Source organism: Mytilus californianus, unplaced genomic scaffold (genome assembly GCF_021869535.1).
Source record: "Mytilus californianus isolate M0D057914Y unplaced genomic scaffold, xbMytCali1.0.p SCAF_18, whole genome shotgun sequence".
Taxonomy (NCBI): domain Eukaryota; kingdom Metazoa; phylum Mollusca; class Bivalvia; order Mytilida; family Mytilidae; genus Mytilus; species Mytilus californianus.
In genome coordinates, this window is record NW_026262666.1 from 706,932 (window position 1) to 731,766 (window position 24,835).

At 35.2% G+C, this 24,835-nt stretch overlaps 2 protein-coding genes across 2 annotated transcripts in view; both read right to left on the reverse strand.

Annotated features, from left to right (window-relative positions):
* LOC127726761 (uncharacterized) overlaps positions 1–24,063 on the reverse strand; it is a 33,761-nt gene extending 9,698 nt beyond the window's left edge. The window contains exon 1 of the mRNA XM_052234216.1: positions 24,005–24,063. The gene's annotated coding sequence lies outside the window, so the exon portion shown is untranslated. The remainder of the gene's footprint in view (positions 1–24,004) is intronic.
* LOC127726762 (uncharacterized) lies at positions 2,111–3,577 on the reverse strand. The gene has a single exon (XM_052234217.1). It carries the CDS (start codon positions 3,338–3,340, stop codon positions 2,111–2,113), a length of 1,230 nt encoding a protein of 409 aa, XP_052090177.1. The 5' UTR covers positions 3,341–3,577.
* Positions 24,064–24,835: the final 772 nt, after the last annotated feature.

Genomic DNA, 24,835 nt, shown 5'->3' on the forward strand with positions numbered 1-24,835 from the left:
GAGATCGTTTACCATAATATTGAATAATGTCGGGCTGATGCAACTTCCTTGAGGGGTACCATTTTGGATCGTGAGAGTATCAGAAAGAGTGTTATTTATTTTGACCTGTATTGTTCTGTTAGTGAGAACACAATTAACCCAACCGAGCATGTTACCCTTTATCCCAATTTTAACCATTTTGTTTAGAAGTCCAAACTTCCATATCATATCAAATGCTTTCTGGAAGTCAATAAATACTCCAACTAAATATTCTTTCTTTAAAAATGATTTTTGTATATCGTTATCAAGTCTAATTATTTGTTCCATCGTACTTCTATTTTGACGAAATCCACTCTGATAAGGTGAGTAAATTTGATTTTTCTCAAGGTACCACCTCAGTCTGTTATTAATCATCTTTTCCATAATTTTTACAAAATTAGATGTTAAAGCTATTGGTCTATATGCATGTGGGTCACTTGAATCTTTCCCCTTTTTAAAGCTTGGAATTATTATTGAATGTTTCCAAGACAGAGGAAGATCTTGTGAGAACCAAATTCTGTTATATAATAAAAGAAGTACACCAAGTGATTTATCACTAAAGCTTTTAAACATACTATAGGTAACCTTATCTTTACCAGGAGATGTATCTGATGTATCAGCAATAGCATCCTGTAATTCATTAAGGGTAAATGGTTCATTATAACTTTGGGAGTTTTCAGAAAAATATTCTTTCAACTTTTCAGCTTCTATAGACCCAATATGTTCTTTATGTGATATAAATGCTTCTGAATAGTTACTTGAACTGCTTACATTGGCAAATGCTTCAGCTAATATATTAGCCTTTTCTTTAGTAGATTCATATATTTTATTTTTGTAAATCAAAGTTGGCATAATTAGAGAATTAATTGTTTTACCCATCATTCTCTTAATTGTATTCCATACTTGCCCTATATTATTATTATTATTCAATCCACTGCAGAAGTTTTCCCAATATTGTTGCTGTGTTAATTTAATAGTATTTCTACATTCCTTTTCTTTTTCTTTGTATAATAAATAATCATGTCCACCCCCGTATGTCTGGCCTTGTTACGAGCTTTATTGCGTTCTTTTACCACCCTTGTACAGTTTTCATTCCACCAGGCTACCTCTGGTTTATTATTTTTCCACCTTTTCTTGGAAGGGATGTGCTCACCAGCAATTTTAATGATAGTGTTAGTGAGATGTGTACATGATTCATTAATATTATCGGTAACCATGCTCTCACTAAGTTGATTATGACATGAGCTGGCGAACCCATCCCAATTAGCTTTTTTATAGTTCCAAATCAACTCGTGTTCGCTGTTTGAACACGATGAGGTTTGATTCAATGATAATTGTATTACAAAATGGTCACTACCATATAAGGATTTATTATCTACTGTCCACGTTATTTGGTGTGCTAGCTGTACACTAGACATTGATATATCAATACATGACAATTGTAGATCGGAGGGGTTTTGTCTAGTACCTGATCCATCATTTAAAACTATAATATTATTGGTACTAATAGCATTATGCAATGAGTTACCTTTAGTGTCAGTTTTATTACTACCCCATAGATAATGATGAGCATTAAAGTCACCACAGATAATAAATTTACCTTCAATTTGATTCAAGAGATTTATATAATCATCTTCTTTTGTGTCTGTTGATGCATCATATAGGCTAATAATGGTGACCATATCACTGTTTACTAATATTTGAGCAACAGAAGTTTCAAATTTTGAAGTTATTACTTTCTTAGAGTATGGGATGTCTACTTTGACATATATAGCTGTGCCACCCCCCTTTATGCCATCTCTAACTGAGAAATCTGCAACTGTGTAACCGTTAATTTCAATTAGATCATTTTCATTTTTAAACCAAGTTTCTTGTAGGCATAATACATCTGGATAAGTAGATGAATTTGATAAATTCCATAGATATTCTGGACCATTGCTATGAAAGCTATGGCAATTCCACTGATGTATAACAAATGAACTAGTCATTATTGTAAATAATATAATTATAAAATACATGATGTTAGTAATGATGGTCTTCAAGTTAATACTTATTTAGTATATATATATATATGTATTGATTATTTTGAATTTTATATACTGATAAACTGGCTTTTCTCAATATAATGATTCATTTGATCTGTGTCAACATTACACAAGTTTAGAGTTTTGGCTACTTCACTGATGTACTTTGCTACATTCTCAACTGTAATTCTCTCTTTTGGAGCATTAATGATATGAGTTATTGCAATAGTCATTATTGAAACCATTTGGGAAACAGTAGTATTTACTTCTCCCAATATAGGTTTTTTGTGGGTTTTTGTTTTACTGATATGTTGCATATTTAATTCTTTCTCAGCAACAAAGGTCTTAGTGTCTTCACCTTTTACAATTTTGGTGGCTTCACCGACTGATATTTTTAATTCCTTGCTCTTTTTGAGAGCTTTTTGTTTTTCTACTCTTTTAGGACAATCTTTGGAGTTTGCCTGATGAGGACCTTTGCAGTTTACACACACTGCTGTATCAGTATTACACTGGCCTTCATGTCTTAAACTACACTTTACACATGCTTTATCCCTTTTACAATTTGTAGCAACATGGCCAAACTGTTGGCATTTATAGCATTGGAGTGGCTTGGGTACAAAAAGTTTAACTCTGTACTTTAGAAACCCAATGCATACAGATGTTGGCATTTGTGGTATGCTAAAGAACAATTTTATAGTTCTAGAGGGTACTCTTTTGGCTTGTTGTTTGTCATAATATGTAAGCCTTGTGGCTTTTGTGACCCCATATTCATTTAATGCATATTTAATGTCTTCCTCAGAATATTCCTGAGGTACATTATATATGCATCCTTGTGAGCTCAGAAGACTTTGTGGTTTAGAGCACTTGACTTGCCATTCTCCTAGCTGAGTCGCTTTCATCAGTTGTTTTAGTTGCATACCATCCATACAGTGTACAATAATGTTACCAGATCTTATTGGTCTAATATTTTTAACTATTCCATACTCCTTTGAAATATTTTTTTGAATTTTGATGGGATTTTCTTCTGCTAGGCGAACACCTCTAGCACTAATAATGATATGCTGGTTGTCGGGGACAGAGGGTCGAGGGGCATTGCGTAATGGTCTATATCGGACTGTGGCTGGGGTTTGGATTGCGTGTGAGTAACTTTTATTTGGACTAGGGGTTGCAAATTTGCGTTCTTTGCTTTCCCTTTCTATAGAATTATCAGACATACCTCTTGTGGAGAAGTCAGACTCATAACCTCTGCCTACTGAAGAGCTTTCTTCAACAGATTCAAAACAGTCGGAGTCCGCCATTTTGTTTGTACTCACGGAATACAAACATGAAAAAAAATCGAAGTTTTTACGACTAATGTAATAAAAAAACTTACAAAAAATAGCAATACTATACTGAATATTTGTCTAAGTAAGACGTGCAATCAATTTTATAAATGAATACCTCAATAGACTATCAAAAAATTGATTTCCAAACAGATTCTTCTCTCAGTGAAAAAAAACCGCCGATTGATCCGGGACTCGCCGACCCGAATGACTTATTATTTAAAATATCTAATAATGAACAGTAAATTTCAAACTATATCAATACATAATTTCTTCTCTAAAATTAGATATGATGCTGTATCTATTTTTAACAATGACTCTAAGTTTAAGTATTTAAATAATTAAAAATTGTACATTTATTAGATATGGTCCAATATCCAAATTTTAAATAAACGATTGGAATCAGCATAGCAAATAACCCCAAGAATTCAATTTTTGAAGAAATCCAACAAAGTTTAATTTTGGACCCTTTGGACCTCAATGTGGACCAATTTGATAACAGGACCCAAAATCCAAAGTCTAATAACACACTTCAATTCAGAATATAAAAGAACCCCACATTCAATTTTTGTTAAAATCAAAGAAAGTTTAATTTTGGACCACAATTTGAACCAACTTAAAAACTGTGCCCAAAATCAAAAATCTAATCATACGCTTAGTTTAAGCATATCAAAAAACCCTAATAATTCATTTTTTTTGTTAAAATCAAACTTAGTTTAATTTTGGATACTTTGGAACTTAATATGGACCAATTTGAAAAACGGGGCCAAAATCTAAAATCTAAAACACTGTTAGATTGGGCACATCAAAGAAAACCAATAATTCAATTTTTGATGAAATCAAACAAAGATTAATTTTGGACCCCAAATTCGGTGATAAAATTGAGAATGGAAACGGGGAATGTGTCAAAAAATGAAAACAACACGTTATAGATTTTATGCGTCCGAAGCGCTTTTCTGGATTTACCTTCATCAGGAACGCTGAAAGCCGAATATTTGAAAGCCAAGGATGTGTCAAAGAGACAACAACCCGACCAAAAAGCAGAAAACAGTCCAAGGCCACTAATGGGTCTTCAACACAGCGAGTAATCTCGCACCCGGCTTTAGCTGGCCCCTAAACAAAAATGTGTACTAGTTCAGCGAAAATGAAAGTCACACTAAACTCCGAAACATATAAATGAACCAAAATAAAAGTCATACAAGACTAACAAAGGCCAGAGGCTCCTGACTTGGGACAGGCGCAAAAATGAGGCGGGGTTCAGCATGTTTTGTGAGATCTCAACCCTCCCCCTATATCTCTAGGCAATGTAGAATAAACAAACACACAACAATAAGTCTGATGTCAAATACGAGGAAAAGTGGATGCGGGATAACGGTTTCTGTACGACAATAGGAACATATTGTAATGTTTTACTGCCGTATGGTTAAAGTCTGATGTCACATACGAGGAAAAGTGGATGCGAGATAATGGTTTCTGTACAACAATAGGAAGATATTGTAATGTTTTACTGCCGTATGAATGTCATCAATAAGTCTGATGTCACATACGAGGAAAAGTGGATGAGGGATAACGGTTTCTGTACGACAATAGGAAGATATAGTAATGTTTTACTGCCGTATGGATGTCAACAATGAGTCTGATGTCACATACGAGGAAAAGTGGATGAGGGATAACGGTTTCTGTACGAAAATAGGAAGATATAGTAATGTTTTACTGCCGTATGGATGTCAACTTTTCTGTACCCATGACAACCCTTTTGGTTCAGCAAACTTTGTCCATAGAAAATAAGGGTGAGCCATAGGTTATTTATGATGAAGTGCACAAATTTGAAAGTCATGTATATCATCATTTCTTTTCAAAACTCCACTATTTTGTGGGTTACAATTTTATTAAAATTTACCTCCTCCACCCCCCAAAAAAGTCGTTTGTGAACCTGCCATGTGTTCCGGAAGGATAATTAGTTCTTATAAGGACAATATTTTAACACATATGAACTTTGTTAATTAACTCCATAAAAACCTGAACGCTAACCGATAAAATCCGGACTTCTCGAGGAAAAAAAACCCGGACATTGCTATGAATTTGTTATTTTTGTATATCTAAGGATATATAGATTCTTATCTATGTATGCTTTTGCGACATTAAAATTTGTATGTGTATAGAAAGGGATTTCTTTTATATTTTGGAATTAGCATGTTAAGGTGAACTTAAAATTTCATGACACAATTAATGTATGGTTGATAATACATTTTTATCACAAATACTAACTAAACTTGTATATATCTCGTTCAATCAACTGTATAACGTCTCACCAGAAAAGAAGTCTGTTTGTTAACGTTTTAGATCATATTCACTCAAAAAACTGGGTCACACTCGAAAAAAACCCCGATCAAATCACTAGAAGAAAAACACGACCAAGCCGGACCCTACACACTTGTTTTCCCTATATACCTTGTTATAAAGGTATATAGAATTTTTTTTCAGAGACACTACCGTGATTAAATTGGCTCAAACTATTTACCTAATTGACAATCATACTAGTAACCACAACTCCTAATTTCCTAAATAAATAGAAAAAAATATATAAAATTGAAAGGAAAACAAAAATAAGACGAGGAAGGCAATAATAAATAGGTCAAACAAACATTGGTAAATTTAGTAAAACATTCAAAATGCTCTTACATATGCAGAAGAAGATCGTGTACAAAACAAAAGTTGATTTAAATGGGAAAACGTAAACAAATTAAACTATACATAACTAACATGTTTAAAAGTAAGTTTTATGTGTTTGTGAGTTGGTTGTGTGTGGATTGTGACTGTATTATACCGAGAAATATTGAAATAAATTACGTACCTTATTAAGCCTTATACATAGGAAATACTTTAGAAAAGGAAGGTAAATTGTCACATGATTTTATTATAACTAGTTTAAGTCAGGGGACATAATTCTTGCATGATTTAATATTGATAGTACTTTATGCACACACGAGTGATTGATCTGGTTTCTTTACCGTATTTTGGTGCTATTTTTGTTGGCTAAATGTATAAATATTTTAAGACAGGGGATATAAATCTTTGCGTAAACGAATAGAGATGATATTTGATCATATTTCGTCTGAAGAATTAATATAGGCAATAAACTGACCCCCTTAAATTATTGGTTTGATTTCTTTTTCTTAATTTCATAAATCTTTATTTTTCTGTCTAGTATTAAATTAGTATAAGTTTAAGATGTGTGTTTTTTTATATATATATATAAAGATGAGGGTCTGAATGGGGCCCATAGTTTACAGAATAGATCACAATCAGCCAAATCTATAAAAAGGGGAATGATGGGGAAAATGGGCAACAAATATAAAGAATAGAGTAAATGACCTTTACAGTTAAAAGTAATACAGAAATGTAGGAGCCCCTCCCTAATTAAGACCATCATACATTGGTGTGCTATTATGGTTAAATTTATTTATTTATTTGTATTCGTATCTATTATATTTTGTTCAAATCGTTTGGTTGCTGTCTCATTGACGTACAATGTATATCCAAACACCTCCTTGTATTCGTTTCTATGATTTTTTTGTTCTTGTCGTTGGGTTAATGTCTCTTTGACGTATACCCTAAAATCTCCTTAAATTCGTATTTATAATATTTGTGTTAAAGTCGTTGGGTTGCTGTTTCATTGACGTATACCCCACAACTCTTTGTATTCACATCTATAATAATCATGTTCAAGTCGTTGGGTTGCTGTCTTATTGACGTATAACACCTAAACTGTGTACATTCACATCTATACTTTTTTTTCAAGTCGTTAGATAGCTGTGTCACTGACGAATACCCCATATCTCGTTGAATTCGTATCTATGATATTTTTGTCGTTGGGTTGCTATCTCATTGACGTATATTCTAACATCTCCTTGTTATTGGTTCTATGATATTGCTATTCAAGTTATTGGGTTGTTGTCTTATTGACGTGTAACCCCACATCTTCTTGTATTCATATTAATAATTTTGTCGTTTAAATCGTTGGGTTGTTAGTCTCACTGACGTATACCCACATCTCTTTGTAATCGTATCTATAATATGTTTATTCAAATCGTTGGGTTGCTGTCTCATTGACGTATACCCCACATTTTCTTGTATTCATATCTATAATACGTTTGTTTAATTCGTTGCGTTGCTTTTTCCTTGACATATAACCCACAATTCAGAGAGGTCGACAGTTTTTTGTAATCGTCTTGTATTCATATTTATAATATTGTTGGTCACGTCGTTGGTTTGTTGTCTCTTTCACGTATACCCAATGAATGTCTTCTTGTATTCATGTATATTATATTTTGATCAAATCGTTGGATTGCTGTCTTATTAATATATACAACACATCTACTTGTATTCTTATCTGTTATATTTTGTTCAAGTCGTGGGGTTGTTGTCTCATCAACATATATCCACAACTGTCTCTGTAATGGCCTGACCACTAAGTATAACCACGATTGGGCTCAAGCAATAAGACTATCAGGTGCTGACAATTTATTCTCAAACCAATCTAAACAAATGGTAAAAAGCTGAAAATACAAAATAAATACAATTTTACATTGTGTTGAATTAATGTTATTATGTATGAATGTCAAATATAGACAATGGCACAGTCCATAGAACGCGAAATAAGTCTGCAGTTATAAAGGTGAAGTTTCCAGTATATCACGGATAAAGAGTTCAAATATGTGAAAAACAATTTGAAGGCATCGAATACAAAGTTATAAATGTAACTCACTCTGTGGTTAGCCACAAATTGTGTCCTAGATGATGTTTGTACTTCTCCAGTTCTGGAATGACCTTGCAATATTCAGTTCGAGATATGTGTAAGAAAGGGAAAGGTAACGATGATACGATGTTTAAAGTTCTTACAACTTCTTATAAGGTTTAAAGATGAATAATCCTCCTAGACTGGAACACATAAACAGATTAAGAATATAATCAAACGAACTATATAAATGGAGGAAAAGCGTAACAGATTACTCCCCGTCTGATGACTATCTGATATCACTATTCCATAAATTAATCGCATATGAACATAAGATAAATAAATAAGTCCCAACATCAATTGAATATGTACAGGTAAAATGTCCACTATTGGTCGTGTGAGAAATATCAGGTCTCGACTTTTCACTATAAAGTTTCCTGAATAAATTTATTCCATGGGAAACTGGGTTTGGCACAGTTTCGTGTCCTTTAGAAGAAGGATGTCTCGGATGAGATTGTTGTGTTCTGTAGAATGTTCTATTACTGATGTATCGATAATAGGAACTGTTTTCTCCAAGACGGCGATATCCTCCGGTAAGTATGACGGGAGTTAGTACTTGGTCCTCGTCCGATTTGGCGAAATGTCACATCTTTGTAAGTCTCAGACGAAATTAAGCGTTTCCTCCTAGCGTTCCATCCTGCGGATCTAGTCGCTCTATCTGTAAAGTGGCGTCCTCGATGTTTGATTTTGTCGGAGTAATGTCCCACAAAGGGTGTTGCTTTGTGATGGTGTCCAGATAAGACCACTGGTTCCTTTTCACTAATATCCAAGTTAGACTTGGCGATATTGCTTCCTACTCGGAGTAGATGTTGATTGTTCCCAGGCAGATTTAAATTGGCAATCGGTCCTTCTTTCGGAATAGATTTGTGAATGCGACTGATTGCATCTCCATGAACTTCAGGTCTTGTTGATTTCGGAATGAAGTTTTCTTTATCCATAGAATTTTCTATAGAAGTCACAGATTCTGCTTTTAGTGACACGAGTGCTGTCCCTTTAGATAAATTCTTGAGTTTACCAGATTTGGCACTAGATCCAGTACACTCAAGGAATTGTATGGAGTGCATTTTTGAAACCTTCACATCTGAATTTAAGTTTTGGTAGTTTTCTTCACCAACGATTGGATTTTCGTCCTTGACGGATATTTCCGGTCTTGAGGCGTTGAGAAGTTGTTCTGGTTTCGTGATTGAAACGTTAGTTATCTTTGTGTTGACTTCAAGCGTAACAGTTTGCTTGTCAATGTATGTATTTCCAATTATGACCCAACCAAGTTTCAATTTTTGGGCAAATGGAGTTCTGGGTGGTCCTAGGCGTTGTTCAAGGACGTGATGTGCCTCTATAAGGTCTCTTCCAATTAAGAGTAGAATTTGGCAACGTTCCTCTATCGGTGGAAAGCTTCCTATGAGTTGTTTTAGATGAGGATGATACGTTGCAACCTCAGGAGTAGGAATTTCGTCTCGATTATTGGGAATATTATTACATTCAATTAATGTAGGCAGATCAAATTGTACGTCACCATGTACAGATTTTAAGACGAAATTTTTTCCTCTTTTCCCGGAAGTAGCTACTCTGCCGGAGCATGTTGTAAGAGAGTTGTTTTTAGGTTTTTCCCGAACGTTGAACAGATTGAAGATTTCAGGCGAGGCAAGAGACCGGTTGCTTTGGTCGTCAATGATGGCGTACATCCGGATAATTTTGTCTGTCCTGTCCTTGTGGTACACATCCACAGGTAATATCTTGGCACAAGATTTCTCACTCTTAGGATCTTTGTGGATCTCTGTGCAGGTTGAACTCACGGAGGTTAACTTGATTTCAGTCGATTCTGTTGGCTCCCCGCCGTAGGCTTGTCTGGGCGAGCTAGACTGAGAACTTGCAGGTTGCTGTGGTCTAGTGATGTGAAGTGCGGTGGTATGTCGTTGACTTCCACACTCATTACAACTTATACTTGCGTTGCAGTCCCGACTTCTGTGTGTGGTTGACTCACAACACTTGTAGCACACATTGTTCTGTCTTAACAGTTCTTTGCGTTCCTCGATTGATTTGGCTCGGAACGCTCGGCATTCATTCAAGGGATGCTTTGTCTTGTGTAGGATACACAGATCTTGTTGTTGACTGCTGTCTCCAGTTTGCTGTTCAACATCCGTCTTATGGACGTTGAATTTAGAGTAGGTTTGAGGTGTGGACTTTGGCGCAGCACCTTTTGTATTTGGTGTGACTTTTGACCCAAAGATGAAACCAGGATCGTTCTTAATTTTACTTATTTCCCTGATGAAGGCAGAGAATTCTGTGTAAGGGGGAAAGGCAACTTCGTGTTTAGAATTGTATCTTGAAGCCATTGTTATCCACTTTTCTTGGAGTCCGTATGGCAGTTTTTCCACAATAGGATTTATCCCGGACGAAGAGTCGAAATAAGCAAGCAAACATCCCAGCTTGGAATTTTCTTTGTGATACTCTATTTCTGAGATAATATCTGACAAATCGTACAGGAGTGAGTTGTCTTTATTTGTCAGTGTTGGAAAGTTGGCAAGTTTGTTGACGAGAGACGCCTCCAACATTATTGGAGCACCATATCGGTCGTCCAGTCTCTCCCATAGTCTGTGTAGGCCCCTTGTTGGGTTGTTGGCATTTGACGCCCTTATACTCATGGCATGTTTGGCAAACGCTGGTCCAAGCCATTTAATAAGTAGGTATATCTGTTCCGAGTCTGAAACTTGTAATTCATCTATGACGTTTTTAAAACTGGCTTTCCATGTATGAAAGGATTCTGCCTGGTCGTTAAAGCTTGTTAGCCGGGAGAACAGCAGGTCCTTGCGTAGGAGAAATCTGGTTATCTCCGACGTAGGATTGATTTGTTGTTGGTATGCAACAGGGGTCTCTTCTATTACGCCTTGTTTTTGGTGTTCAGTAGGGATCTCCTCTGAAAGGCCTAGTTTTTGTATGCCGGTTACTATTCCCAGATCTGGGATTAAGGTAATTTCCGGTGACTTAGTATCGGAAGGCAAAACAGCAGATGTCCGTGGCGGCAAGTTCAGTGCCACAGATGGCACGAACGCTGGTGCTTCATGACTCAGCTCAATCTTAACAGGACTTTGTCTCATCTTTTGAGGTCCTGTTACTTCCTTTACAGCAGTTGGTACAGGATGTTAATTGACGAAATCTTGCACACGCTGGAGAGGGTCTTCCGTTTCGTCAGGGAGATCGCTAACTGCTTGGCTGCCGTCGTATTCCAGGATACGAGCCTCGGCTTCTGCGGCTGCAGCTTCTCTTTTTGCTTCGAGAATGTTCATAGCAGCCTTAAGTTCGGCTTTTTCTCGGACCGCACGTGCTGCTTCCTGTTCCGTTTGAGTTTTCCTGCGAACGGCCTCCTGTTCTTTTTCAGCTTTAATGTGCTCCTCCTCCTGTTCAATTCGAGCTTTCAGGTGAGCAGCCTCAGCAATTTTACGTGTGGCCTCTTGTTCCGCTTCGGCTTTTCTACGTGTGGCCTCCTGTTCCGCTTCGGCTTTTCTACGTGTGGCCTCTTGTTTTGCACGGATGGCTTCTTGTTCTATTTTGGCCTTGATTTCTGTTTGTCTGTATAGGGTCTGTTCCTCTAATACGGCCTCCTGCTTTAGGAGGGCAGCTTGTTGCTCGGCAAAGGCTATCCTTGATCTAGCGGACTCTGCCTTGGCACGCTTTCTCCGTGCTAGGCTTGACATGTCAGAGAAGTTTGAGCTCCCACTATGCGAGGTGTTTTTAGCCTTTGTGAGGGTAAGGCGATGCTCGTGTAAAGTTTCACTTGCCAGGTTGACTTTAGACATTCGGATATCCGTTGAAAATTTGCACGTATCAATGTCTTGAAGGCTGTCTAATGTTCTTGTATTTTTTAAGAAATTTCAAGTACTCGTCTGTGAGCCTGCGATAATTAGTACAGGCTTGTACAATTTTATCTTGTAATGTTAGCAATTGCTGGAGGTCGTTAGGAGGCCTGGTCGTTTCTAATAACTGAGATTCTAGGTTTGACCATAGGGCCTCTAAGTCGTGATAGAACTTGTCACGTTTTTCTATAAAGGCTCCCTGTCCCTTTTCGGTAAGTTCACGTACTCGCCTTGTCTCGGCATTTTCATCTAAATGTGTGTTATCAGACGGATTTTCTTCTAGTTCTTTAGGGACATCTCCCTCAGGGGGCTGAACCTCTTCTTGCTGATGGTGACTGGGATCCATGATGTAAATCAACTAGAAGTAGGCAATGTTTGTTCAACGTTGTTGGTTTGCTGCCTAGGACGCACAAGCTGTGTTGCGTAGTGTCAAGGTAACAGCTACGAACGATGCTCCGTTGTATTTCCTGTTCAGGAGATGTGTAGACAAGTTGTTGTCAATTTACTGTACGCCAAGGGATGACGCGTTCTTGCAGGTCTCAACAGGCAGGTTGTAGTTGTAGAACTGACGTGGAGTGGCGTTATCTGTGAGACACAACAGGCAAGTTGTAGACTTTTTACTGTAATGGCCTGACCACTAAGTATAACCACGAATGGGCTCAAGTAATAAGACTATCGGGTGCTGACAATTTATTCTCAAACCAATCTAAACCAATGGTAAAAAGCTGAAAATACAAAATAAATACAATTTTACATTGTGTTGAATTAATGTTATTATGTATGAATGTCAAATATAGACAATGGCACAGTCAATAGAACGCGAAATAAGTCTGCAGTTATAAAGGTGAAGTTTCCAGTATATCACGGATAAAGAGTTCAAATATATGTGAAAAACAATTTGAAGGCATCGAATACAAAGTTATAAATGTAACTCACTCTGTGGTTAGCCACGAATTGTGTCCTAGATGATGTTTGTACTTCTCCAGTTCTGGAATGACCTTGCAATATTCAGTTCGAGATATATGTAAGAAAGGGAAAGGTAACGATGATACGATGCTTAAAGTTCTTACAACTTCTTATAAGGTTTAAAGATGAATAATCCTCCTAGACTGGAACACATAAACAGATTAAGAATATAATCAAACGAACTATATAAATGGAGGAAAAGCGTAACAGAATAGTCTCTGTATACATATCTATATATATATATTATATTTTCGGTCAAATCATTGGGTTGTTGTCTAATTGACATATACATGTACCCACACCTCTTTGTATTCACATATTATAAATAATCGTTTTGTTCTAGTCGTCGGGATGTTCTCCCATCAGCATATATACACATCTCTTTGTATTCAAATCTTTAATTTTTTTTCAAGTCGTTAGGTTGATGTCTCATTGGCGTATATCCTAACATTTTCTTGTCTTCACATCTATTATATTTTTGTTTAAGTCGGTGGGTAACTGTCTAAGTGACGTATACGCCACATCTATCTGAATTCGTTTTTATAAAATATGTGTTTAATTCGTTGGGTTGCTGTCTCATTGCCGTGTGCCCCACATCTCGTTGTATTCGTATCTATAGAATGGAGGATGGATACGTGGAATCTGGCAGAGACAGCAACCTGACCAAAGAGCAGAAAACAGCACAAAGCAATCAATGGGTCTTCAACGCACCAAGAAAATCCCACACCCGGCGATAGGCTTCAGCTGGCCCTTTACTTTTGTTCTACTTTCCCCTTTAAATAACTTAAACCTTTCAAGTCCTATATTGTCAGTAAAATATTTATTTCATTACATAATTCCTTTTATTGTTCGAATTTTCAATTATATTCGAAACAATTAAGTATGGTTTTGCTAAAGTCTAGTGTCACTTTAAGGTAGATGGGGGCTCTAAATTAAAATCTTTAGAATTTTTTAATAATTTGTCAAAATGTAGTTTACATCATGCTTTTTTCAAAAATATAATAAAAATATGGGTCACCGGGCTTTTTTTCTCGCTACAGGTTGTGCAAAATTGTCAGAATTTGTATAGATTATGCATGGAAAACCAAATTTTGTGTGATGCATCGTTAATTGTTTATTTTAGACTTATAATTTGGATATACGTTTTGGTATGTTATAAAGCAAATATGAGAATTTAAGTCAAATCGGTGAACCTGAATTTAACAGCTAATGCCCCTTTAAGACAGCGAAAATATGTCTCCATTGAAGTGAGACACAGACACATCATTTCGAGCAAATAATTCGTGATGATGAAGTGTCGATTTCAGTCGATCTTCCTCATAACGTTACTCTGTTAGAGCAATTTTGCGTAAGAAATACACCCCTGTTTATGCAGTCCGTATAAAGCACAAAATTAATGCACATGCAGAAGCGTAATGTATTAAATAAATTGAGATATATAAACATCATACGATGGAAAAGAGGGGAAGTTGCAGTGAACTGGGAAGATGACAATTTAAATGTTGAAATCATAAGTTTTGTTATAGATTCTAGTTTGGAGTTGTCCATCTGTGTCTATATAACATGACAGACGAACAGCAAACGAAAACCACAGGATTCTGACTTGGGACATGCACATTAAGAACATGATGGGGTTAAACGTGTTTTTGAGCGTTCAACCCTCACCTTACATGGTACAGTGGTGTAACAGCACAATATAAGATCAACAAGTAAACTTTAGGGAGCTACCATTTGATTTTTATGGGGGGGCTAGGATGAAATTTGAAAAAAATAGGCAGGACAGGAGTTTTGAGTAAAAAAAAAGGCAGGATGAGACACTTGCAAAAAAAAAAGTCAGGATGACAATTTAGGTAAAAAAAAGTCAGGATAAACGTTAAAAAAAAAGGCAGGACCGAATAGAGTGAAAAATAAAAAGGCAGGACAGAGATTACAACTAAAAAAAAATGCAGGACAAAATTTTTCATCCTAGCCCCCCCATAAAAATCAAATGGTAGCTCCCTTAGTTTGAATGTCTAATCAGATCGACAGAAAAAAAAACCCACAACATATCGATCTAAGAGTACCCACAGTGACTAAAATTCAGGAAGGGAGAGATACATAAAAAAGGCTAGTTCAAAGCCAATTTCTGATAAGTAAACCATGCTTTGCAAGACTAAAAAACCTATCTGTACGCATCCAATGGACTTTTTTTCACATTTTGCCAAGCCGTGACTGTTTATAGCATGCAACACAGTAACGGTTTTGCTCATTGGTGAATGCAGTACAAGTACAGTACTCAGTAATTGTCTCATTGGCAATTATACCACATTTATTTATTTTTTTTTTTTTTTACTCGCATGAAAGATCATTAATTAATTGAATCTTCAGCAAATCTAATATACTTTCAACGTCAAGTGTCTTTAAAAAAAAGTAATTTGGCATTCTTGTAAAATTCGAAAAGTATGCAATTAAAGGGGGAAAAGCATGCGGTTTAGAGACACGTTTGTTACCAAAAATAATAAATTGTTTGAGAAAGAAAGTAATGATACATGTAAGTCTTGTGAAGACAAACTTGTTGACAAATTGGTAAAGAGAGAGGAGATAATATATTTTCCCATGCAATATCAATACTCTAAACATCAAAAATAATGCTATACATGCATCACGACCCATGCTTATTCACATTCAGTCAAAATATCATAATCAGGAATATAACACAATCGGTTTAATTGCAGATCAGAAGATTTTACTGATATCTAAAGATATAAGAGCGAGAAAACAGGTCGCTAGTGAGTTAAGATGCCGATATATCGTATCGGTTAACCGATTCGTGATTGTGACCGTAAATATTATGTATTGTTGATTTCAGTTGTTCTTCCTCATAACTTTGTTGGGACAGTTTTTGTGTAAGTAGCACACCCCTATTAATGAAGTCCGTATAGTGTGAACATGAACGAGCGTAACGTATTATGTTACTGCTGAGAAATTGGGAGTTGACAATTCGAAATTTGATATCATTACGTTTATCGAATATTCTAGTTTGTAGGTATTTTTAGTCAAGCCGTTGGGTTGCTATCTCATTGATGTATATCCCATATCTTCTTGTACGCGTATCTAGTATATTATTGTTTAAGTTGTTGATTTTCTGTCTCGGAGATGTATACCCCCTATCTCCCTGTAATCATATCTATAATATTTTTGTTCAAGTCGTTGGGTTACTGTCTCACTGACGGAGACCTCATATCTCCTTGTAGTATAATATTTTTGTTCAAGTCGTTGGGTTACTGTCTCACTGACGGATACCTCACATCTCCTTGTAATCATATTTATAATATTTTTGTTCAAGTCGTTGGGTTACTGTCTCACTGACGGATACCTCACATCTCCTTGTAAACATATTTATAATATTTTTATTCAAGTCGTTGGGTTGCTGTCTCGCTGACGGATACCAGACATCTCCTTGTAGTCATAATTATAATATTTTTGTTCAAGCCGTTGGATAGTTGTCTCTTTGACGTATACCTATGCTCCTTGTATTTGAATCTTTTATATTTTGATCAAATCGTTGGATTGCTGTCTCATTGACGTATTATCCCACATTTCCTTATATTTATATTCATAATATATGTTCTAGTCGTTTGGTTACTGTCTCACTGACGGATACACCTCACATCTCCTTGTAATCATATTTATAATATTTTTGTTCAAGTCGTTGGGTTACTGTCTCACTGACGGATACCTCACATCTCCTTGTACACATATTTATAATATTTTTGTTCATGTCGTTGGGTTACTGTCTTACTGACGGACACCTCACATCTTCTTGTAGTCGTATTTATAATATTTTTGTTCAAGTCGTTGGGTTGCTGTCTCACTAACGGACACTCATATCTCCTTGTAATCGTATATATAACAGTTTTTGTTCAAATCGTTGGGTTACTGTCTCACTGACGGATTCCTCACATCTCCGTGTAGTCGTATTTATAACATTTTTGTTCAAGCCGTTGGATAGTTGTCTCTTTGACGTATACCTATGCTCCTTGTATTTGTTTCTTTTATATTTTGATCAAATCGTTGGATTGCTGTCTCATTGACGTATTACCCCACATTTCCTTATATTTATATTCATAATATATGTTCTAGTCGTTGGGTTGCTGTCTCATTGACCCAAATATCTCATTGATTTAGTATCTATAATATTATCGTTCAAATAGCTGGGTTGCTGTCTCATGGACGTATACCCCACATCTCTTTGTATTCGTTTCTTTTAATATTTTTGTTCAAGTCGTTTGGTAGCTGTCTCATCAACGTATACTCCGCATCCCTTGCATTCGTTCTTTTAATAATTTTGTTCAAATGATTGGGTTCCTCTCTCATTGATGTATACCCACATATCCTTCTTTTCATATCTATTTTATATGTGTTCAAGTTGTTGATTGCTGTGTCATTTACTTATACTCCACATCTCTTTGTAATCGTATTTATTATGTCTTTGTTCAAGTTGTTGGGTTGTTGTCTCATTCACTTATACCCCACATCTTCTTGTATTCAATTTCTATAATATGTTTGTTCAAACCGTTGGATTGCTGTCTATGTGACGGATATCCCACATCTCCTTGTATTCATATCTATTATATTTTTGTTCAAGTCGTTGGGTTACTGTCTCATTGACTTATTACCCCACATCTCCTTGTATTCGTTTCTAAATTATTTTCGTTCCAGTTGTTGGGTTGTTGTATAATTAACGGATACCCCGCATCTCCTTGTATTCGCTTCTATATTATTTTTGTTCAAGTCGTTAGACTGCTGTCGCATTGACGTTTACCCCACATCTTCCTGTATTCGAATCTATAATATTATTGTTCTAAAGTGCTTTCTGTTTAGAACCCTTTTCACTTTAACATGAATCCTAACTATTAAATCCTTTAAAATACTTGACCACTCTTCGCGTTCCTGTCTAACTTATTGTTTCTAAAAGTCTGTGTAATATGAATACTTGTACCAAAATAATTTTAATAAACCATAACATACATTTATAGGTGAGACAAATGCCGTTGTTATGTACAAATACTGGTCCCAATCAAAAAAGTATGTAACTGTAAACCAAGTCATTTATCTGAAAATATATTGAGTTATCTAGATCAACGGAAGTCCTTAGACGAATATTTTAACTATTAAATGTCGTTTCTTATCATCTAACTTCATACAAGAACGCGTCATTGGATTCATTTGCAACCAACAATTTATTGGTAGATGTGTCATAGTGCAAAACTTGTGGGTCAACCAGTCCATCTTCACTTGATAAAAGTTGTTTGTAGCGTTGTCCATCAGCAGAGATAACGACAACATTGTGAGTATAACATCCCACTACAAACACGTTACCATCATTGTCTACAGAGATGCCGAGTGGACCATACAAAATACTTGTATCACAGAACGTCCACAGTATGTTACCATGGTAATCACAACATGTTACACTGTCATTGTCATAGTTTGTGTAGAACAGTTTGTCACCGAATGTTGTAACGTATGACCATGTATGAACTTTGTTATTGCTAACATTGGTAATGGATTCATCACTAAGACTTATCATCTGTAGTCCTTTCTCTCTGACACAATAAATCAAATGTCCATCTTTGTATACTACTCCATCATTGGCTGAATTTACTTTTAATGATTTCTTCAGTTTTTGCTTCTTTAAGTCGATTATATTAATCGTATCTGATTCTCCAGATGTAACAGCAATAGAATCATCACCGATAAATACCACATCAAACGTTGAACCAATCTTACTGATTTCGAAATCTTTTGAACCGTCTGATTTGAGTACTCTTATTTTATCTTGATTATAACAGGAGAATACCATCCTACCACCAGGAAGCAGTGAGCAACCTCGGACATTTGACAACCCTGTATTGATACGTTTCTGTAACGTCAGAGTCAGGTTATCGATATTTCTGGTTGGCAGTGCTACCATAATCTGGGCTTGTCTGTCCTTCCGTTTCTGAATGGTAAAATCACATGGATCAGAACTGACATCAATCTCTCCAAACATTTGAACGCTGGCCGTGATTTGCGGTAAAAACTTGTTAATTTGGCATGAAATATTGACTTGATTTGTGGTGTCACTTGTGGTGATTGATTGCATAAATTTTTCTCCGACTGCAATATCTTTTTCGATATCTTTCATAGTCAAAAATGTTTGAAGTTCGGACGCATGCTGTTTAATACTAGCAATGTTTTCTTGTACTTCACTGATATCTTTTTCCTTATTTTTCAGAGTAGTCAACAATTTTTCTATTTTGATGCTTTCTTTTTGTTCAACTGCCATTAATTTTTTAATCAAATCCTCCTGAAGTTTATCAAGGTGATGATTTATCTTGGTCCTAGTTTGTTTTATTTCTGCTTCAATTTCTTTTTTCTTGTTTTTTAGCGATTTTAAATTTTCTTTCCGGTTAGCGCTGAGTTGTTTAATATTCTCTACGACTTCCACCAGTGTTTGTTCGATTTCGTAAAAGGCGTTGGAGGTTTTAACGTTTTTTATGATTTCATTAATGTCGGTTAAGGCTTTACAATCGTTGTGAGATTTCACACATTTCTTACAGCACGGACAGTCATGTTTTCTACAGAAAAGCTCGTATTTTTCATTATGTAGTTTGCAGACTTGAGCGATTTGCAAGACTTCGGTCGGTAATTTTTTGTACTCGGCGATGGAAACGGTTTCATGTTTTTTTGTTCCCCTGGAAATACTGTGATGTTCCCTACAATTTTCGCATAGTCCTTCGTCACATACGGAACACCAGACTACTGATGATTTGGTTATCTGACGATTATCACAGACACCACAAAGACTCCAATTACTGGCCATCATCCTGCAACATTATTACTAGTTGAACATTTCATAATAAGAGATTTCATGTTCATATAATGATACATTATGCTTGTTTTCTTGATAGTTTGATTGTTCTTTACTTAATGTCCAGTGGCAAATATTTCATACATACAAGCATATGTGTTCAATTGACGCCATAACCCGCCGAATTTACACATCTCCATTCAATGAACCATTAAATTGGGTCTAAAAAGTAATGTGGCGTTTTATTTAAAAAGATCACATCATAATGAACATATGGACTAAGTCTATAAATTGGTGGTGTAAGAGTACATTCCCAGGAACTCCAACAGTGAAATGTGTATTGTCATGTAAGGGCCTTTTATAGCCGACTTTATACTTTGGCTTTTGCTCATTGTTGAAAGCCGTATGATGACATATAAAAACATTTATCTAGGGTATCTGGTTGAATTTGCACTTATTGCCAATCATGCCGCATCTTCCTATTTTACATGCCTCCGGCTTGACTGTTTCAACGTTCATAAAGTAATTCAATTCGAAAGAATCTCTTTTCATTTTTTATTATCTATATCATTTTCTGGTCAATTTACGATTATAAAAAAATGTCCTCTTTCAAAGCTTTCACATGAAATATACAAAAAAGGATTGTTTAATTAGCAAACATTTTTACTTTGCCTTAAACAGTAAAAGTCACGAGTTGAGTGTATGTGCATAATAACCAGCCCGTCTTCACCATTTAAGCACTAGAAAGAATAATTTTGTTTTGTTAACTTGTTTTTATCGTCTTTCTATTTTTGTTTTTTTTATGTTATTTTTTTTTTTTGCCGTGGCGTTGTCAGGTTCTCTCGATTAGTGAGTTTTGAACGCCTCCTAGATATATTCCGCATTTATTGTTTCATTCATATACATTTTATTTTGTGCAAAGTTGAAAATTAAGTCACTTTGAAATTAGAAACGTCGAATAGCATTGCATTTTTCCTTAACTGTTATTCTTTGGGTTAATAAGATTATGATTATCACGCTATTTCATCGCTTGTATCAAAATATAAAAGTTGAAATCTCGTTAGATCCAAGTAAGTATCTTATAGAGGAGCACTCTTGGGCTAGTAGGGTCAATGTGCAAACCGTCAACTAGTCAAAGACCCATTTTAGTGATGGAAAATATTTGGCCCATCTGGGCACCGCCAGTGTTTTGCTTTTGACAATGTCAAACAAGTGAATGAACAGCTTGAATAAGCCAGACTGATATGTTCAGAAGTTGCCTTTCAACAGGACATCAAGGGACCAATTAGAAGGTTTATCAAAATCCATGGAGCTCGGCACTCTCCCTACACGATGCATCAAATTTTAAAAAAAATGAAAACAACACGTCATAAATTTCATGCGTCCGAACCGCTTTTCTGGATCTACCTTCATCAGGAACGCTCAATGCCAAATATTTGAAAGACAAGGATGTAAAAGAAACAAAAGAGTTGAAGAGATATTCGACCACAAAGTACCTAAAAAATAACCAAATTCATCTAAGGTCAACTTTGCCTGAGGGAGTTGAAACCTTAGTTACTAAATGTTCTCATCCCGACTGGACGACATGGCTGCATATTTATACATCCCACATAGCCAAAGAGAGGCGGGAGATATTAAAGGGTAATTTAAACACATAGGTCAAGGACAAAGTGTCAACGCCATGTCAAAAAAACGAAAAACTACCAAAAGACAACATAGAACACTAAAGACTGAGCAACACAAACTCCACAAAAGGGGGATCTCAAGTGCTCCGGAAGGTAAGGCGGATCTTCCTACACATGTGACACCGGCCGTGTTGCTCATGTAAGTTCAAATTCGGTAAGAAGTCTAATGTCACATACAAGGAAAAGTAGGTGCGGGATAACGGTTTCTGTACGACAATTGGAACATATTGTAATGTTTTACTGCCGTATGGTTGAAGTCTGATGTCACATACAAGGAAAAGTAGATGCGGGATAACGGTTTCTGTACGACAATAGGAACATATTGTAATGTTTTACTGCCGTGTGGTTGAAGTCGATGGATGTCAACTTTTCTGAACCCGAGTCAACCCTTTTGGTACAGCAAACTTTGCCGGTAGAAAATAAGGGTGTGACATCGGAAATTTATGAAAGTCATCAATATCATCATTTCTTTTCAAAACTCCACTATTTGGTAGGTTATAATTTTTATCAAAATTTACCCCCTCCACCCCCTCCCCCAAAAGTCGTTGGTGAACCTGTTATGTGCTCCGGAAGGATAATCAGTTCTTTAGGACATATGAACTTTGTTTATTCACTCCATAAAATATGAACGCTAATCGAAAAAAACCCGGACTTCTCAAAAAATTCCGGACATTGCTATGAATTTGTTTCTTTTGTATATCTAAGGATATATTTCAATTCAATTCAATATTCTATTGGAAAAAACACAATAGAGGCGTGATCCAAATACAGACAATAATATCTACTATAAATGAAATAAAGATCAATGTAACAACAAGTCATAAGTCAATTCTAGATATGGTCTATGGATATCATAACATTCAGAATTCTTAATAATACCATACACATATACAGCATGATTATTCTAAGTTTCATAACTTTACTTAAAAACACAGTCACCTATATAAGATTTATGTGTATATGCACAAGCGGCTATAAAGGATTATTATCCGATGAAACAGTATGGTGGTCTCTCAAATCAAGAGCTTCTTCAATATACATACAAATTGATTTTAGTTCTTTTTCAGAATTAGGATTTAAAATTTTGATAAAATTTTCATTCAAATTATTTGAATTTATTTCATTGACTTTATATTTAGATCTAATTTTGTTATATTGAGGACATTCAATCAAGAAATGTATCTCATTTTCAATTTGTCCTGTGCAAAATTAACAAAATCTCTCATTAGAGGGTATTATTGGTCTTGCATACCTTCCAGTTTCTATTGCTAATGAGTGTGCACTTATTCTTAATTTGGTGAGTTTTTTCTAATATATTTAGGAACATTTAAGTTTAAATATTCTTGTTGTTTAAATTTAGTATAAATTTTACTAAAAATTAAAGTTTACCACAGTTTCCATCTTTTATTTTAGATAGTTCAAATATAATTTTGTTTTGTAGAAATCTTCTAGTTTCTGTTTGAAATTAATATTACAATGCTTGTTTAAAGATATTCCAATATAATTTGATAATTCAGATAATTTATTAGACCATGAATTTTCTCTACTTGTTAGAGTTTTGTCCACTTCAAAAGCAGCCTTGAGAATTTCATGTGGACCACCAGACCGTTCACCAATATCACTGAGACGCACATAGTATTTATACATAAGTTGATAACATTTAATGCTAATAGGTAATGTATCAAATTCGCACCACACTGCTAGATTGGAAGACTTTCCATGAACCCCAAGTATGTTTTTAAATATGGAGTTTGTGTTTTTTCAAATTTACTTTTGTCTATGCTTCAAAATTTGGTTTGAATTCTGGTATCCGTACTTCTGATCCATAAGTATAGATTCTATGTTAACTATGCTTTTTTTTACATTTGCATTCGTATGTGTATAGAAAAGGCTTGATTCTATATCTTAGAATTACTACTAGTATTAAACTTAAACTTTTATAACACAAAATAATGTATGGTTGATAATATATTTTTATACAAATATTAAATAAACTTGTATGATCTTATATGTAGTTCAAGCAACTGAATTGCGTGTTGCCAGAAGGACGCCAGTTTGTTAACATTTTATTTCATATTCACTCAAAAACGGGGTCACACCCGAAAAAAACTCCGATCAACTGACTCGAAAAAAAACACGTTCCAAGCGGGACACTATACCTACCGTGATTAAGTTGTTATGTAAGACGTTAAACGCCTAAACTTTTTACCTATTGATCCTACCAGTAATTGCAACTTTTAATTTCATAAATAAATAGATTAAAAATCTAAAAATTGAAACGAACAAAATTTAGACAAAAAGGGAAACCAGGTAAAAAACATTGGTAAATATAGTAAAACATTCAACATGTTCAAACATTGTGAACAAAACGAAAGTTGAACAAAAATTAAAAAAAAAGCGTTAACAAATTAAACTATACATAACTAATTTAAATTATTTATTTGAGATGGATGCGTGTGAATTGTAACTATATTATACCGAGAACTAATGAAACAAATTACGTACCTTATTAGGCCTTATACAAAAGACATTTCTTTGGAAAAGGAAGGTAAATGGTCACATGATTTTAAATAGTTTAAGTCAGGGGACACAATTCTTTGCATGATTTAATATTGATAGTAGTGTATACACACACCCGTGATTGATCTGGTTTCTTTACCATGTTAACGGATATTTTGTCATATTTTTGTTTGCTAATTGTTTGCAAAATTATAGAAATTGATGGTGTAACGCCAATGAGAGGCAACCCAACGACAAAAATAACCAATTAAGATATATAATGGGCATACTGAAGACCGGAGCCTACATAGTGTCAAGTTATATATGGATAGTGACCTCACATCGTATTTTTGTTTTTATGAGGGGCTAGAAGTGTCCGACTTTTTGTAGCAGGAACTTCTAACACATTTGGCCTCGGAGGGGCTTGTATAATTCAATCCTTAGTTTTGTGGACAGTTTTTGTAGTTGAATCTTTGTTTTAATAGTTTGTTTCGTGTATTATGTTTTTTTTTTAAATTTTTACCGTGATGTCTATCATCGATTACTGATTTAAACTCTCACTTCTTTTCTCAACTGCTTACATTTTCTTTTCTATCAGCTACTATAACTCCATCCTAGTGTTTATGCTGTTCTTTTATGTCTAGTAAATTGCAATACTATCTTATTAACTTACTGACCCCTTATGAATTTACACACCATTAAATGAATTATTGTAACGAAGAAAATAATGTTGGATGTGTACTGATTGATAATTTTGTCTTAGTTTTTTTTTTTTTATTAGTTCTTATTGGCTTTGAACTAACTGTCAGTAACTGAGAGTACTCTCAGATCTGTGCT